Source organism: Scyliorhinus torazame, chromosome 19 (genome assembly GCF_047496885.1).
Source record: "Scyliorhinus torazame isolate Kashiwa2021f chromosome 19, sScyTor2.1, whole genome shotgun sequence".
Classification (NCBI taxonomy): domain Eukaryota; kingdom Metazoa; phylum Chordata; class Chondrichthyes; order Carcharhiniformes; family Scyliorhinidae; genus Scyliorhinus; species Scyliorhinus torazame.
Genome location: NC_092725.1, coordinates 81315831 through 81330349, shown reverse-complemented (window position 1 = coordinate 81330349; position 14519 = coordinate 81315831). Strand labels below are relative to the sequence as shown.

The 14519-nt window shown below is 44.3% G+C and overlaps 1 protein-coding gene across 3 annotated transcripts in view; it reads left to right on the top strand.

The window, feature by feature from the left end:
• Positions 1-14240, top strand: part of dcp1b (decapping mRNA 1B) — a 260055-nt gene extending 245815 nt beyond the window's left edge. For all 3 annotated transcript variants that reach the window (XM_072484612.1, XM_072484611.1, XM_072484610.1), the window contains 2 exons: positions 4890-5150; positions 12694-14240. In XM_072484612.1, coding sequence (XP_072340713.1) covers positions 4890-5150; positions 12694-12774 — 342 coding nt within the window. In that variant the 3' untranslated portion in view covers positions 12775-14240. The remainder of the gene's footprint in view (positions 1-4889; positions 5151-12693) is intronic.
• Positions 14241-14519: the final 279 nt, after the last annotated feature.

Here is a 14519-nt window from a genome sequence, read left to right as displayed (position 1 = left end):
TGTCCATCCATATTGTCTTTGCTACTTTTATTTGCTGCACTCTTTGCTGCAGGCTCCTAAAGTTTTCATACTGGAGAAAGTGATCACAAAGATTTATCTGAATCAGAAGGTTTTGGACAAGTCCCACTAAGGCTTTGAACAAAAAAAATCAAGGCTGACACGACAGGGTTGCAAGTGAAGGAGCATTGCACTGTGTGAGCTGCTGACCTTTGGATGAAACATTAAACTGAGGCCCCATCTGCCCTCACAGGTGATGTACAAAAAAATCCCATGGCACAATTTAAACAGAGCAGAGTGGTTAGCCTCTGGGTCCTGATCAATATTTATCCCTCAATCAACAGCACAAAAACAGATTATCTGATCATGAGCGATTTACTGTTTGTGGGAGTTTGCTGTTTGCAATTTGACAACGGTGTCACTTACATTACAATAGTGACACTTCAAAGTGCTTCATTGGCTGTAAAGTGCTTTGAGATGTTCGGTGATCATGGAAAGCACTATAACATGCAAGTCTTCCTTTGTTTCTTTCTTTCCTGGCCAGAGGGGCCTGGGTTTAACGGCTTATCTGACAGCACCTCCGACAGTGCAGCAGTCCTTCGTTACTGCATTGGAGTGCAAGCCTTGATTTTCTTGCTCAAGTCCTGGAATGGTACTTGAACCTTCCATCTTCTGACTCATAAGTGGGAGTGCTATCAAATGAGTCACAACTAACACCTGAAGTGTTGCTACAACGGTGTTTTAAAATTTTTTAATATTATGACATGAAGAAAATTCTTCATTCACACTGTCTTTCATTTGATGGTAAAATAAACCTAAGCTTCCCGAAAAATCAGGTGAATGAAATACTCAGTTACGCAGACGAGGAAGGTTCAAAGTTGAACCCATTGTCTGTCAATTGATTTCAGACACAAGCGGTAAGATGTAGTTGACATCTTAATCTCACGATTACAGACATCACGGATTCACTACTAAGCCCAAACACTTCACCCCGAGTTCAGGTTCCCGTTCTTCTGTAATGCCAAATCCAAGAATTCCCAACGCTCTTGCTGCCAAACCTGAGGAGTATTATTGCAGTGTTGCACAACTGTGGGACATTCAGCCCAATTTTGTAAAGTTCAGGATCATCCCAAGTACTGCTAAATTTCACATATTGCTTCATACTAGGTACCTTGGACTAACTGGTTGGTACGTCTTCCGGCTTTTAAATAATGCAAATAACTAAATGCATGAACAGGAAGGATTAAGAAATGTGGAAAAATTTTGCAAATAATAATGGAGGTTGCTGGTGGGTGTATCGTGAATATGGAACAATTGTTAGAGATGACTTTTTTTAAAAAACGAACTGGTTCTGAAAAAAAATAGGAAAACCCGAGTTTTGAGAAACCCTTGCCCACTATCAACACAAACTGCTGATAGAAGTCAGAAAGGAAATTAAGGATTTTACCACCATTTTCTAATATGCATGTCAGCACCAGGACAAGGCTGCAATGCAGGAAAATATTTATGATCTGACTGGGCTTGTTAAGAGAAGACATCTCATTCTCTGCATAGTCCTGAAATAACTGAACCGCAGTCATTACAGCCTTGGTTCAAACATGGACAAAAGAGCTGAATTCCAGAGATGAGGTGAGAGTGACGGCCCTTGACATCAAGGAAGCATTTGACCGAGTATTGAGGAGCCCGAGCTAAACTGGAGTCGATGGGAATCGGGGGGGGAAAACTCTCTGCTGGTTGGACCCACACATGGCACAAAGGAAGATGGTTGTGGTGGTTGGAGGTCAATCATCTCAACTCCAAGACATCACTGCAGCAGTTCCTGAGGGGAGTGTCCAAGGCCGAACCATCTTCAGCTGATTGATTGATTGTCACATGTACCGAAGTAGAGTTAAAAGTATTTTTCTGCGGCCAAGGGAACGTATACAGTGCATGCACAGTAGACAAAAGAATAATCGACAAATAAGTAATTGTTTACAGTGCGGAACAAGGGCCAAACAAAGCAAAGATGACATGAGCAAGAGCAGCATAGGGCGTCGTGCATAGTTTCTGCAGCTCGTCTGCAGTTTCTTGCAAACTTGGGCCGAGCAGTTGCCATACCAAGCTGTGATGCAGCTGGATAGAATGCTCTCTATGACACATCTGTAGAAGTTTGTGAAGAGTCGATGCAGACATGCCGAATTTCTTTAGCTTCCGGAGGAAGTACAGACATTGTTGGGCTTTCTTGATTGTTGCATCAACATGAGTGGACTGCTTCATCAATGACCACCCTTCCAACTTAAGGTCAGAAGTGGGGATGTTTGCGGATGACTGCACAATGTTCAGTACCATTCGTGACTCCTCAGATAATGAAACAGTCCAAGTCCAAATGCAGCAAGACCTGGACAATATCAAGACCTGGGCTGGCAAGTTGCATTTGTGCCACACGAGTGCCAGGCGGTGATCATCTCCTTGACATTCAGTGGCATTACCACTGCTCAGTCCCCCACAATAAACATCCTGGGTGTTACCATTGATCAAAAACTGAACACATTAATACTGTGGCTACCTGGGCAGGTCAAAGGCTCGGAATCCTACGGCGAGTATCATAGAATCATAGAATTTGTAGTACAGAAGGAGGCCATTCGGCCCATCGAGTCTGCACCAGTCCTTGGAAAGAGCACTTTGCTTAAGCCCACACCTCCAACCTATCCCAGTAACCCCACCTAACCTTTTTTTTGGCATGAAGGGCAATTAAGCATAGCCAATCCACCTAACCTGCACATCTTTGAACTGTGGCAGGAAACCGGAGCGCCCAAGGAAACCCATGCAGACACGGGGAGAACGAGCAGAGGCCACACAGACAGTGACCCAAGTGGGAATCGAACCTGGGATCCTGGAGCTGCGAAGCAACTGTGCTAACCACTGTGCTCCCGTGCTGCCCTAGTAACTCACCACCTGACCCCCCCCCCCCAAAGCCTGTTCACCATCTGCAAGGCACAAATCAGGAGTGTAATGGAATACTCTCCACTTGCCTGGATGAGTGTAGCTCCACCAACACTCAAGAAGCTTGACAGCATTCAGGATAAAGCAGCTCGCTTGATTGCTCCTCCTTCAATGAACATTCAAACTCTCCACCGCCGACGAACAGTGGCAGCCGTGTGTATATCTACAAGATGCGCTGCAGTAACTCACCAAGGTTCCTTAGACAGCACCTTACAAATCCACGACCACTACCATCTAGAAGGACAAGAGCAGCAGATACCTGGGAACCCATGGGAATTTGGAAGTTCCGCTCCAAGTCACTCACCACCCTGACTTGGAAATATATCGCCATTCCTTTGCTATCGCTGGGGCAAAACTCTGGAATTCCCTCCCCAACAGCACAGTGGGTGTACCTATACCTGAAAGATTGCTGCGGTTCAAAAAGGCCACTCATCACCACCTTCTGAAGGGCAACTAGGGATGGGCAATAAATGTTGGTCTAACAGCGACACCCACATCCCGTTAATTTTTTTCAAAACCGCTCCAGTTGTTATAGCCTGCTTCACTCCACCCCTCTTATTTCTGACGCCTGACCCTGCACCTCCTACCATCTTCATTAATATTATTTGAGGAATTGTGGATAGAAGATGGAGAGTATCCATTCAGGTCCTGTCCCCAATGTTGTGGATATCGTGTTTACCGTGGGAATGGGTTGCATCAAGTGTGTGGCACGAGGTGAATGTATCCCAAAGTGGGCATTCCAAAAATCCCAGCAGTCAGAAAAACTTTCCAGGGACTAGATAGAGATGGTGGACCCCTTTAAATATCACTGTCCCAAGCTTGTTTCTTGAATGTACCATGTTTGGTTGGGCAGATTTAAGAACAGGCACCAATTTCTTAAAAGAGTTCTAACACAAACCCAAGGTCCTTTTTGAATATTTTAGTGCAGTCAACATTCATATCAGGCAGTTGCCAGGGATACCGAAGGAACAACTTAAATAATGTGGTAGTTGCAATTTATGTGTGCAAGTGGGTGAAATGCAAATTATTTTTTACGCCTTTGAACTTGCCTACAACTCATTACCCAGTTATCCAGTTTATCTTTTTTCTCTTCTTGAACAAAGGTTTCTGCTGGCTACTTTCTGTCACTGTTCTATGTGGACCATCTGAACCTGAGTGTAGGGAATCCGAGTGCTGATAACACAAAAAAGTGTGAATAAAGTTGCAGAAAACTGACCCTAATGTCCTAGAAATCTGATCCTTACCTCCCCCACGCACCACTTCCCTAGAGTCCTCATCCAAGCATTCACCTTTGTTTACCTGTTTTTAATCTGAATAGCTCTGTGATTATTCCTTAGATTAACACCCTTGTGATTCCACTCTTTCAATCTTGTGTCCCAATCCTGAAACTGAAAGGCATGTTACATGTTTTATTCAAACGGGTCCTGGGAAGGTTAGTGGGAGTCAAAGGATAATGAAACATGGAGAAACCCTGAACCCCTTAAAAAGATTTTTTTTTAAATGGACAACAAATTAGAAGTTACTTTTCAGGAAGACTATAGATTTAGATTTATTGCCACGTGTACTGAGGTACTGTGAAGAGTATTGTTCTGCCTACAGTCCAGGCAGATCACTCCATACATAGAAAACATAGGTCATTCGATAAATATACAATGTAAATACATAGACATCGGTTGAAGCATTACAGTGCGTAGTGCTACACAATAGAGAAGATGCCTGGAGAGATCAGTTCAATCCATAAGAGGGTATTCTGGAGTCTGGTAACAGCGGGGAAGAAGCTGTTTTTAAATCCGATAGTGCCACAGATAAACTGGCATAGTTATTGGAAATTCTTAATTTAAATTATTATTTTTTAAATTACAATTTTACTTGAACATTTATCTCAGTTTTTTGTTTTCTTTCTTGATTAGGCAATTTCTCCACAGCGCATTCCAGATACAGTGGTGCCATCCCTATTGATGTCGCCCATGGTGTTCACCCAGTCTGCAGTGGGAAAGCCAGTGATCGGGATAGAAACAAGTGCCATATCTTTACCACAGACAGACGCCATTCCAACTCCTAAACAGCTACATGTTTGTTTGCATTCACCTGCACAGATGGGAGAGCTGATTAATACACAAAATGTGCTTACGAAGACTCAGTTACAGGAAGCCCTTTTGTACCTTTTGCAGGTATAATTTTTAATAAGTTAATTTAGAATCTTCTGGAGAAAGAATTGTTCTGGTCATTGCATGCACTAACTGTGTAAATTAATTCATAGAGAGTTTGGCAATTTTTCTCTGCTGTTTTTGGATCAAAGTTTAATATCAATCTGTTAAAGCAGACCGCCTTTTTAAATTCAAAAGCCATTCTATCACTTTTCTTGAACCTCCAGTACTTTAGTTGATAGGATTAAAAAGGAAATTACTCCAGCACCAACCCTCGTCTTTCATCCACTATCATTCCGAGCTTTGGTCACACCATGTACAGTTTCTCTTCATTGATTTCTATTATCCTTTGCCCTCACTGCCCATCCCATAGAAAGATATTGCCCTTACTGCCTGTCCGATGTTCTGATATTATCCATCCTTCCCATCTTAGATGTTCCTCGTGCACGTTTCCAGGTGTTTTGCTTCGCATTACTCCTCTTTTCAAACACTTCCCTCCTGTTAGCATCACGTAAACAAAGAACAATACAGCACAGGAACGGGCTCTTCGGCCCTCCAAGCCTGTACCGGTCATGATACTAACCTTTGCCATAGCACTCAGCGCTTCCTTGTGCCGTATCCCTCTATACCCATCCTGTCCATGTGTTTGTCAAGATGCCTTTTGAACGACGTTAATGTATCTGCTTCCACAACCTCCCCTGGAAATGCGTTCCAGGCACTCACCACCCTCTGTGTGAAAAACCAGCCTCGCACATCTCCTCTCAACTTTGCCCCATGGACCTTAAACGTATGCCCCCTGGTGACTGATCCCTCCACCCTGGGAAAGTGTCCCCTCATAATCTTGTAGACCTCTATCACGTCACCTCTCAACCTCTGTCTTTCTCATGAAAACAGTCTGAGACTATTCAGCCTCTCCACATAGCTAACACCCTCCAGACCAGGCAACATCCTGGTAAACCTCCTCTGCACCCTCTCCAATGCCTCCACATCCTTCTGGTAGTGTAGCGACCAAAATTGTGTGCAATATTCCAAGTGCAGCCTTACTAAGGTTCTATACAACCGTAGCATGACTTGCCAGATTTTATACTCTATGCCCTGTCCAATGAAGGCAAACATTCCTTATGCTTTCTTGACTATCTTGTCCACATGTGTTGCCAACTTCAAAGATCTGTGGACCTGTACGCCCAGATTTCTCTGACTTTCTATGTTCCTAAGAGTTTTACCATTTACGGTATATTGCCCCTCTATGTTAGACCTACCAAAATGCATTACCCCACATTTGTCCGGATTAAACTCCATTTGCCATTTCTCTGCCCAAGTCTCCAACCTACCTATGTCCTGCTGTATCTTCTGACAATCCTCAACATTATCTGTACTCCACCAACCTTGGTGTCATCCGCGAACTTATTAATCAGACCGGCTACATTTTCTTCCAAATTGTTTATATACACCACAAACAACAGAGGCCTAAGCACAGATCCCTGTGGAGCACCACTAGTCGCAACCTTCCATTCAGAAAACCACCCTTCTACTGCTACCCTCTGCCTTCTGTGACCGAGCCAGTTCTGTATCCATCTTACCACCCGACCTCTGATCCCGTGTAACTTCACCTTTTGTACCAGTCTGCCATGAGGCACCTTGTCAAAGGCTTTACTGAAGTCCATGTAAACAACATTCACCGCCCTCTCCTCATCAATCATCTTTGTCACCTCAAAAAACTCGATCAAATTCCCCTTCACAAAACCATGCTGTCTATCACTTGTGAGTCCATTTGTTTTCAAATGGGTATAAATCCTGTCCCTGAGAATTCTCTCCAATAATTTACCTACTACCGACGTTAGGCTCACCGGCTAATAGTTCCCAGGATTATCCCTGCTACCTTTCTTAAACAGCGGTACCACATTAGCTATTCTCCAGTCCTCTGGGATCTCACCTGTGGCCAATGAGGATACAAAGATGTCAGTCAAGGCCCCAGTGATTTCCTCCCTTGCTTCCCTCAGTATTCTGAGATAAATCCCATCTGGCCCAGGAGACTTATCTACCTTAATATCTTTTAAAAGACCCATATCTCCTCCTTTTCGATGTTAACATGATCCAGACTGTCCACACACCCTACCCAAGAATCAACTTCCTCAAAGTTCCTTTAGTGAACACTGATGCAAAGTAGTCATTTAGTACCTCTCTCATTTCCTCTGGCTCAACACATAGATTCCCCCCATTGTCCTTAAGTGATCCAATCCTTTCCCTGGCCACCCTCTTGTTTTTTACATATGAATAGAAAGCTTTGGGATTCACAATAATCCTACTTGCCAAGGACTTTTCATGACCCCTCCTAGCCCTCCTAATTTCCCGCTTCAGTACCGTCCTACTTTCTTCATACTCCACAAGAGTTTTGACTGTTCTCACCCTTCTGGGCCGTACAAAAGTCTCCTTTTTCTTTTTGACGAGGTTCACAATGTCCCTCGTTATCCAAGGCTCCCTAAACCTTCCATACTTATCCTTCATTCTCTCAGGAATGTGACTTTCCTAAATCCTAATCAACTGTCGCTTGAAAGACTCCCACATGTCCGATGTTGATTTATTATCCAACAGCTGCACCCAATTAAAATTCTTCAATTCCTGTCTAATGTTTGTTTTGAAATATTTTTTATTCTCCTCCTTTTTCACATTTTCTCCTAAATTTACACCCACCAACAATAAATAATAATCAGTAACAAATATGTCAATCCTCATATCAATAACAACGATCCCATCCTCCCACCAAACCCCAAACATTAGCCCGCATGTTCACAGAAACAAATGACAAAAAGGAATCAGGGATCACCCATAGTCGCCATTAACACACACAGCCCCCCTCCCCCAAACCCTCCCACCCACACACCCAAACTAATGTTCGATGTTATCCAGTTCTTGAAAGTGCATAATGAATAATGCCCATGAATTGTAGAACCCCTCCATCCTTCCCCTCAGTTCAAACTTAACCTTCTCAAGAGTCAAGAATTCCAACAGGTCCTCCTGCCACGCCAGGCACAGGGTGGAGATTGCTCTCCAACCTATCAGGATCTGCATTCGGGCGATCAATGAGGCGAAGGCTGCAACATCTGCCTCCGCACCCATTTCTAATTCTGGCTTGTCCGACACCCTGAATATGACCTCCCGGGGACCCGGGTCCAGTTTCACGTGCACCACTTTAGAAATTACCCTAAAAACCTCCTTCCAGTAATCCTCTAGCTTTGGACAGGACCAAAACATATAAACGTGATTAGCAGACCCCCCCCCCCCCCCCCCCCCCCCCCCCGGCCACGTTCAAACACATGTTCTACTCCTTCAAAGAATCGGCTCATCCTCGCCCTCGAGAGCTGTGCTCTGTATACCACCTTCAGCTGTTTCAGCCCCAACCTCGCGCACGAGGTAGAGGCATTCACTCTCCGGAGCACCTCACACCAGAACCTCTCCTCCATATCCTCTCCCAACTCATCCTCCCAATCGCTTTGATCCCTTCCAATGATGCCTTCTCCTCTCCCAAAATATCTCCGTAAACCGCTGACACTACCCCCTTCTCCAGTCCCCCTGTCGTCAGCACCTCCTCCAGCAATGTGGAGGCCGGCTCCACCGGGAAGCTCTGTATCTCCTTTCTGGCAAAATCTCGAACCTGCATGTATCTAAACATTTCCCCCTGCTCCAGCCCATACTTCGCTTCCAGCTCGTTCAGTCCTTCAAACCGACCCCAAAGAAACACATCTTTTAATGTCTTAATACCCTTCACCTCCCATTTCCGAAAATTTCCATCCCACCTCCCTGGCTCAAATCTGTGGTTCCCCCGAATCGGCATTTCCCTTGACCCTGCCCCCAACCCGAAGTGTTGTCGAAACTGCCTCCAAATTCTCAATGAAGCTATTATTACCGGACTCCCTGAGTATTTCCCTGGAGCGGCGCTGTTGCTAGTGCTTTCAATCCTGACCCCCTGCACAAACTCTCCTCCATTCTGACCCACTGGGAATCAAGCCCTCTGACCCAGCTCCGCACCTTCTCCACATTCGTCGCCCAGTAGTAATACATCAGGTTCGGAAGACCCAAACCCCCTGCCTGTCTTCCCCTCTGTAGCAGCACCTTTCTAACTCTGGCCACCTTCCCTCCCCATATGAACAAAGTAATCCTTCCCTCAATCTCTCTGAAAAAAGCCTTTGGCAGGAAAATCGGCAGGCATTGAAAAATAAACAGAAATCGCGGCAACACGTTCATTTTAACCTCCTGTACCCGACCCGCCAATGACAGAGGGAGACCATCCCAACTTGCCAGATCAGCTTTCACTCTCCCCACCAAACTAGAAATGTTGTACCTGCAGAACCCCCCCACTCCCGGGCAACCTGCACCCCCAGGTACCTAAAGTGAGTCCCTGTCCTACGGAATGGCAGCCCCTCCACCCCTGCCTCCACCCACCGGCCGAGACACCACAAAATACTCACTGTTGTCAGATTTAGTTTGTACCTCGAGAAAGACCCAAACACTCGAAGCAGCTCCAATATTCCCCCTATCGACACACTCGGTTCCGACACGTATAACAGCAAATCATCAGCTTATAAGGACACCCTATGCTCTACCCCCCCGCACCATTCCTTTCCATACCCCCGAACTTCTTAATGCGATAGCCAACGGCTCAATCGCAAGTGCAAACAGCAGGGGGGACATAGGACATCCCTGCCTAGTCCCACGTGGAAAGTAAAGCATCCCAAGTTGATGCTATTTGTGCGGACACTTGTCCTCGGCTTCTTATATAGTAGCTTTACCCAGTCCACAAATCTTGGTCCAATCCCAAACCGCTCCAGAACTGCCATCAAGTACCCCCATTCTACCCGATCAAAAGCCTTCTCAGCGTCCAATGCCACAACCACCTCTGTTTCCTTCCCCTCTGCCGGTGCCATAACGACAGTCAATATCCGTCTAACGTTCGCCGCCCAGTAGTAGGGGCTGGTTTAGCACAGGGCTAAATCGCTGGCTTTGAAAGCAGACAAAGGCAGGCCAGCAGCACGGTTCAATTCCCATACCAGCCTCCCCGAACAGGTGCCGGAATGTTGCGACTAGGGGCTTTTCACAGTAACTTCATTTGAAGCCTAATTATGACAAGCGATTTTCATTCATTCATTTCATTCAACGTTTGAAAAGAGCTGCATCCCTCTCACGAACCCCGTCTGATCTTCACTTATCACCTTCATGACGCACTCCTCCAGCCTACCCGCCAGTACCTTCGCCAATACTTTTGCGTCCACATTCAGAAGTGCTATGGGCCTATATTACCCACACTCCGTCGGATCCTTATCTTTTTTTAGCACCAGGGAAATCTATGCCTGCTCCAAAGTTTGTGGCAACACCCCCTTCCCTATAGCCTCTTCAAACATCCCCACCATCAGGGGTGCCAGCTTATCCTTGAAATCTTTATAATATTCCACCGGAAACCCAACCGGCCCTGCCACCTTCCCCAACTGCATCCTCCCAATCGCATCCTTTATCTCCTGCTCCACTATCGCTCATTCTAATGTAGCCCTGTACCTCTCCCCTAACTTCGGGTACTCCAACTCATCTAGAAATTCCTGCATCTCACGGTCTCCCCCAGGTGGCTCTCATAAAATTGTTCAATAACCTTGTTAATCAGATTCTGAGCCACCACCAACTCCCCTGCCCTATCCCTCACCTAAACAATTTCCCTTCTCGCTGCCTCCCTCCGAAGCTGACCTGCTTATCTCCATGTTCGTAAACTGCACACCTTGCTCGTCTCAGTTGGCGCACCGCCTTCCTGGTAGATAGTCGGTTAAAGCTCGCCTGTAGTTCCTTCCTCTTTTCCAGCTTCGCTGGGTCCCCATCTTCTGCATAACTCCTATCTACCTCCAACATCTCATCTATTACCCTCTGCCGCACCAACCTCTCCACTTTGTCCACCCTGGCCTTAAACAAAATTACCTCACCCCTCACCACCGCCTTTAGAGCCTCCCCGACAACTGCCTTCGACACCTCACCCGTACAGTTGAAACCTACATATTCCTCAATTACTTTTTCAATTTTGTCACAGAACCCTTGGTCCCCCAAAAGTCCCACATCAAATTTCCACCCCGGCCTCTGCGCTACCCCCTTCTCCAGTACCATATCCACCCAATGCGGAGCATGAATTACTGTCTAATGTTATCGTAATTTCCCTTTCCCCAGTTTAGCACCGTAGCGCGAGGGTTACCCTCATCCCTGTCCAAAAGTTACGGAATTGTGGTCACTACTCCCAAAATGTTCCCCTACTGAAACCTCAACCACCTGTCCAGGCACATTCCTTTATACTAGATCCAGTACTGCCCCTTCCCTAGTTGGACTATCTACATATTGCATCAAGAAGTCTTCATGAAATGAAAATCGCTTATTGTCACGAGTAGGCTTCAATGAAGTTACTATGAAAAGCCCCTAGTCGCCACATTCCGGCGCCTGTTCGGGGAGGCTGGTACGGGAATTGAACCGTGCTGCTGGCCTGCCTTGGTCTGCTTTAAAAGCCAGCGATTTAGCCCAGTAAGCTAAACCAGCCCCTAAAATGAAAATCGCTTATTGTCACAAGTAGGCTTCAAATAAAGTTACTGTGAAAAGCCCCTAGTCGCCACATTCTGGCGCCTGTTCGGGGAGGCTGTTACGGGAATTGAACCGTGCTGCTGGCCTGCCTTGGTCTGCTTCCAAAGCCAGCGATTTAGCCCTGTGCTAAACAGTCCCTGCATGGAATTACATTACAAACTCTGCCCCATCCAAACCCCTAGCATTAAGTGAGTTCCAGTCCAAAACATGTGAGCTTTCACTGCCTCAAACAAGCTCCTCTTAACACCAACTTTCTTGGGCACCCATTTGTCTTTTTGGCCACCCATGACACATGTAATATCATCAGCATACCAAAGATTTGCAGAAGCACCAATTTATTGGTTCATTTTGAAATCACAATTTAGCTGAGGTTGTAACCTTGCCTCAAGAGTTCTTGACTTTGTCTATGTATATGTTTCTGGAACATACCTCTATATTCACCTGAGGAAGGAGCAGTGCTCCGAAAGCTAGTGTTTGAAACAAACCTGTTTGACTTTAACCTGGTATTGTAAGACTTGTTACTGTGCTCACCCCAGTCCAACGTCGGCATCTCCACATCAACAGTTCTTGTTCAATAATTGATCTGTTGTTTTATTCTTTGACATAAATAGTTTTCACATAAATTCAGTCGTAAGAATTTTAGTTTTTAAAAGCTAAAACTATTCTGAGACCCTTGGGGATAAATACTGGTTATTCATACTCATTTCATAATTGTAAAAGTAGATTTGACAGTAAATTAGTAACAGTTATAATTCATTCAATGTTCAGTTATTGGAAATGGTTTGTTGAAGTTGAACCAGTTTAATTTCTTGGGAACTTAATGATATGTTATTCAATTGGGAACAGTGTTTCTTGATTGGTCGTAGTCCTATTAAAATAATTTTATAGCGATTTCTTGATACTGGTTTTGAAACATTCAATTTTGAATATTTTCTAACATCTATGTTTATATTATTTTGAATTTCAGAATGATACCAACTTTGTGAATGTCATTTATGAAGCCTATCTCACAGGCCAGCCAAATTCTGCAGCAGAGAAGAAAACGTGAAAGTTTTGATACTAGATATAAAAGTAGATATAATTTAGTGAAGATAATCAGATGATACACACTGATAAAGGAATTATTTTACTTTTATTTTATAAGAGTCTTTTATTTTTGAAATTGTTGGCTTTGCGTGGAGCGCTTAATGGACTACCTTTCACACTGGATAACTTTTACTGCTGATCAGGCTTATTCTAAGCTGTTGTTTCATTAAAGATAATTTAAAAGTGAGTTAGAATATCTGAAAAATCAATTTTATCTGAAGACTACTTTTAGTTCATGAGAAATTGATATTGTATTTTTTCATTGATTCTGAAAATAAAAACACAATACCAGTCCATCATTGTGAATTATCAACAATTTGCCACCAATGTACATAAGCAGAAGGGAAAGTAAGAGTCACTTTTACTTGCCTGATAAAAAAATTACAGCACCATCTATTAGTTTTCTTCCCCAGTTCCCCCTCAGATTGTGCAGAAGTAAATCCCTCTTAGGCAACTTGTACCCTGTTTGAGTAAACTAACTTGTTTGGTTCTGGGAGGAAACCATTGTTGCAAATATAAAGTGTGTGAGATTATGTTCTGGGACTGTCTTTAAGGTAAAATTAATGGCAGAATGAAGGATATCATATGATTTGTTCTGAATTCTGCCCTACTACAGTCTTGGATGGCTTAGTTGTTAAAGGTTAAGGAGTGGGAAAGGACAGAGGTCATCTTACTGGAAAGAAGATGCAAGATATTCACACCTCTAAACAATGACTAGAGCAACTGTGCTGATGTTGGACAGACTTTTAACCTTTGTGTCTCACGGGGAGGTATTAGAAATGCAAGACTTTATTGTTACACTTTAAACATGTCTATTTAGCTCCAAGGTAGAATGGAGTTGGGGATTGAGAGTACAGCTAGTTAGCATTCCTATCTGGATACAAAGCCGATGTGATTCATATTTCCTTGGAGGTGGAGTTTGAGAGGGGAAACAGTCCACAGTAGCTTACAGGTTTCTTAAAATATCCCTGAATCTCAGACGCGTCAATCTGCAAGAATATGGAAGAAAACAAGAGATGGAAGCAACCAGTATCTATTGTTTACCACACAGTGTGTGGGTGGGACCTCGTACATGGATTGAAAACATTGAGGATTTAGACGAGGGTGGAAGATTTGTCTAGCTTTGGCTAGGCGAAGGAATCTCCATGCAACCCTCACTGTAAAGTCACTTCGGGGATTAGAAGCATCCGACTGGAAAAGGCAAAAGGAAGCAAATCATTGGGAGTTGAGAATTACTTTGGACTGGTCCTGGAGAAAGTGCCCACTTAGGGGACAGAGTGAAGTATAACCATGGAGAATGATTTTTAGTTACTTATAAGTTAAATGGGGGATCTTTTCAATTCTTTAATGTGTAAGTTGTCCACTGAATAGTGTTTAGACATGTTGCTTTTCGTTTGTTTATTACAGTAAAAGTCTTAAAACATGAAACCCTGTCCTGTGATCCTTCCAGTCAATCACTGGGGATTCAAATATATTTTAAAAGTTATTGGTCGACTGAAGTTTTAACACCATAATTTAAACATTTTTTTAAATTTAGGGGCAATCTAGCATGGCCAATCCACCTACCCTGTACATCTTTGGGTTATGGGGAGAGACCCATGCAGACATGGGGAGAATGTGTGGAGTTTGCACAATGTCCCGGAGCTAGGATCAACCCGGGTCCTCAGTGCTGTGAGGCAACAGTGCTAACCACTGGGCCACCGTACA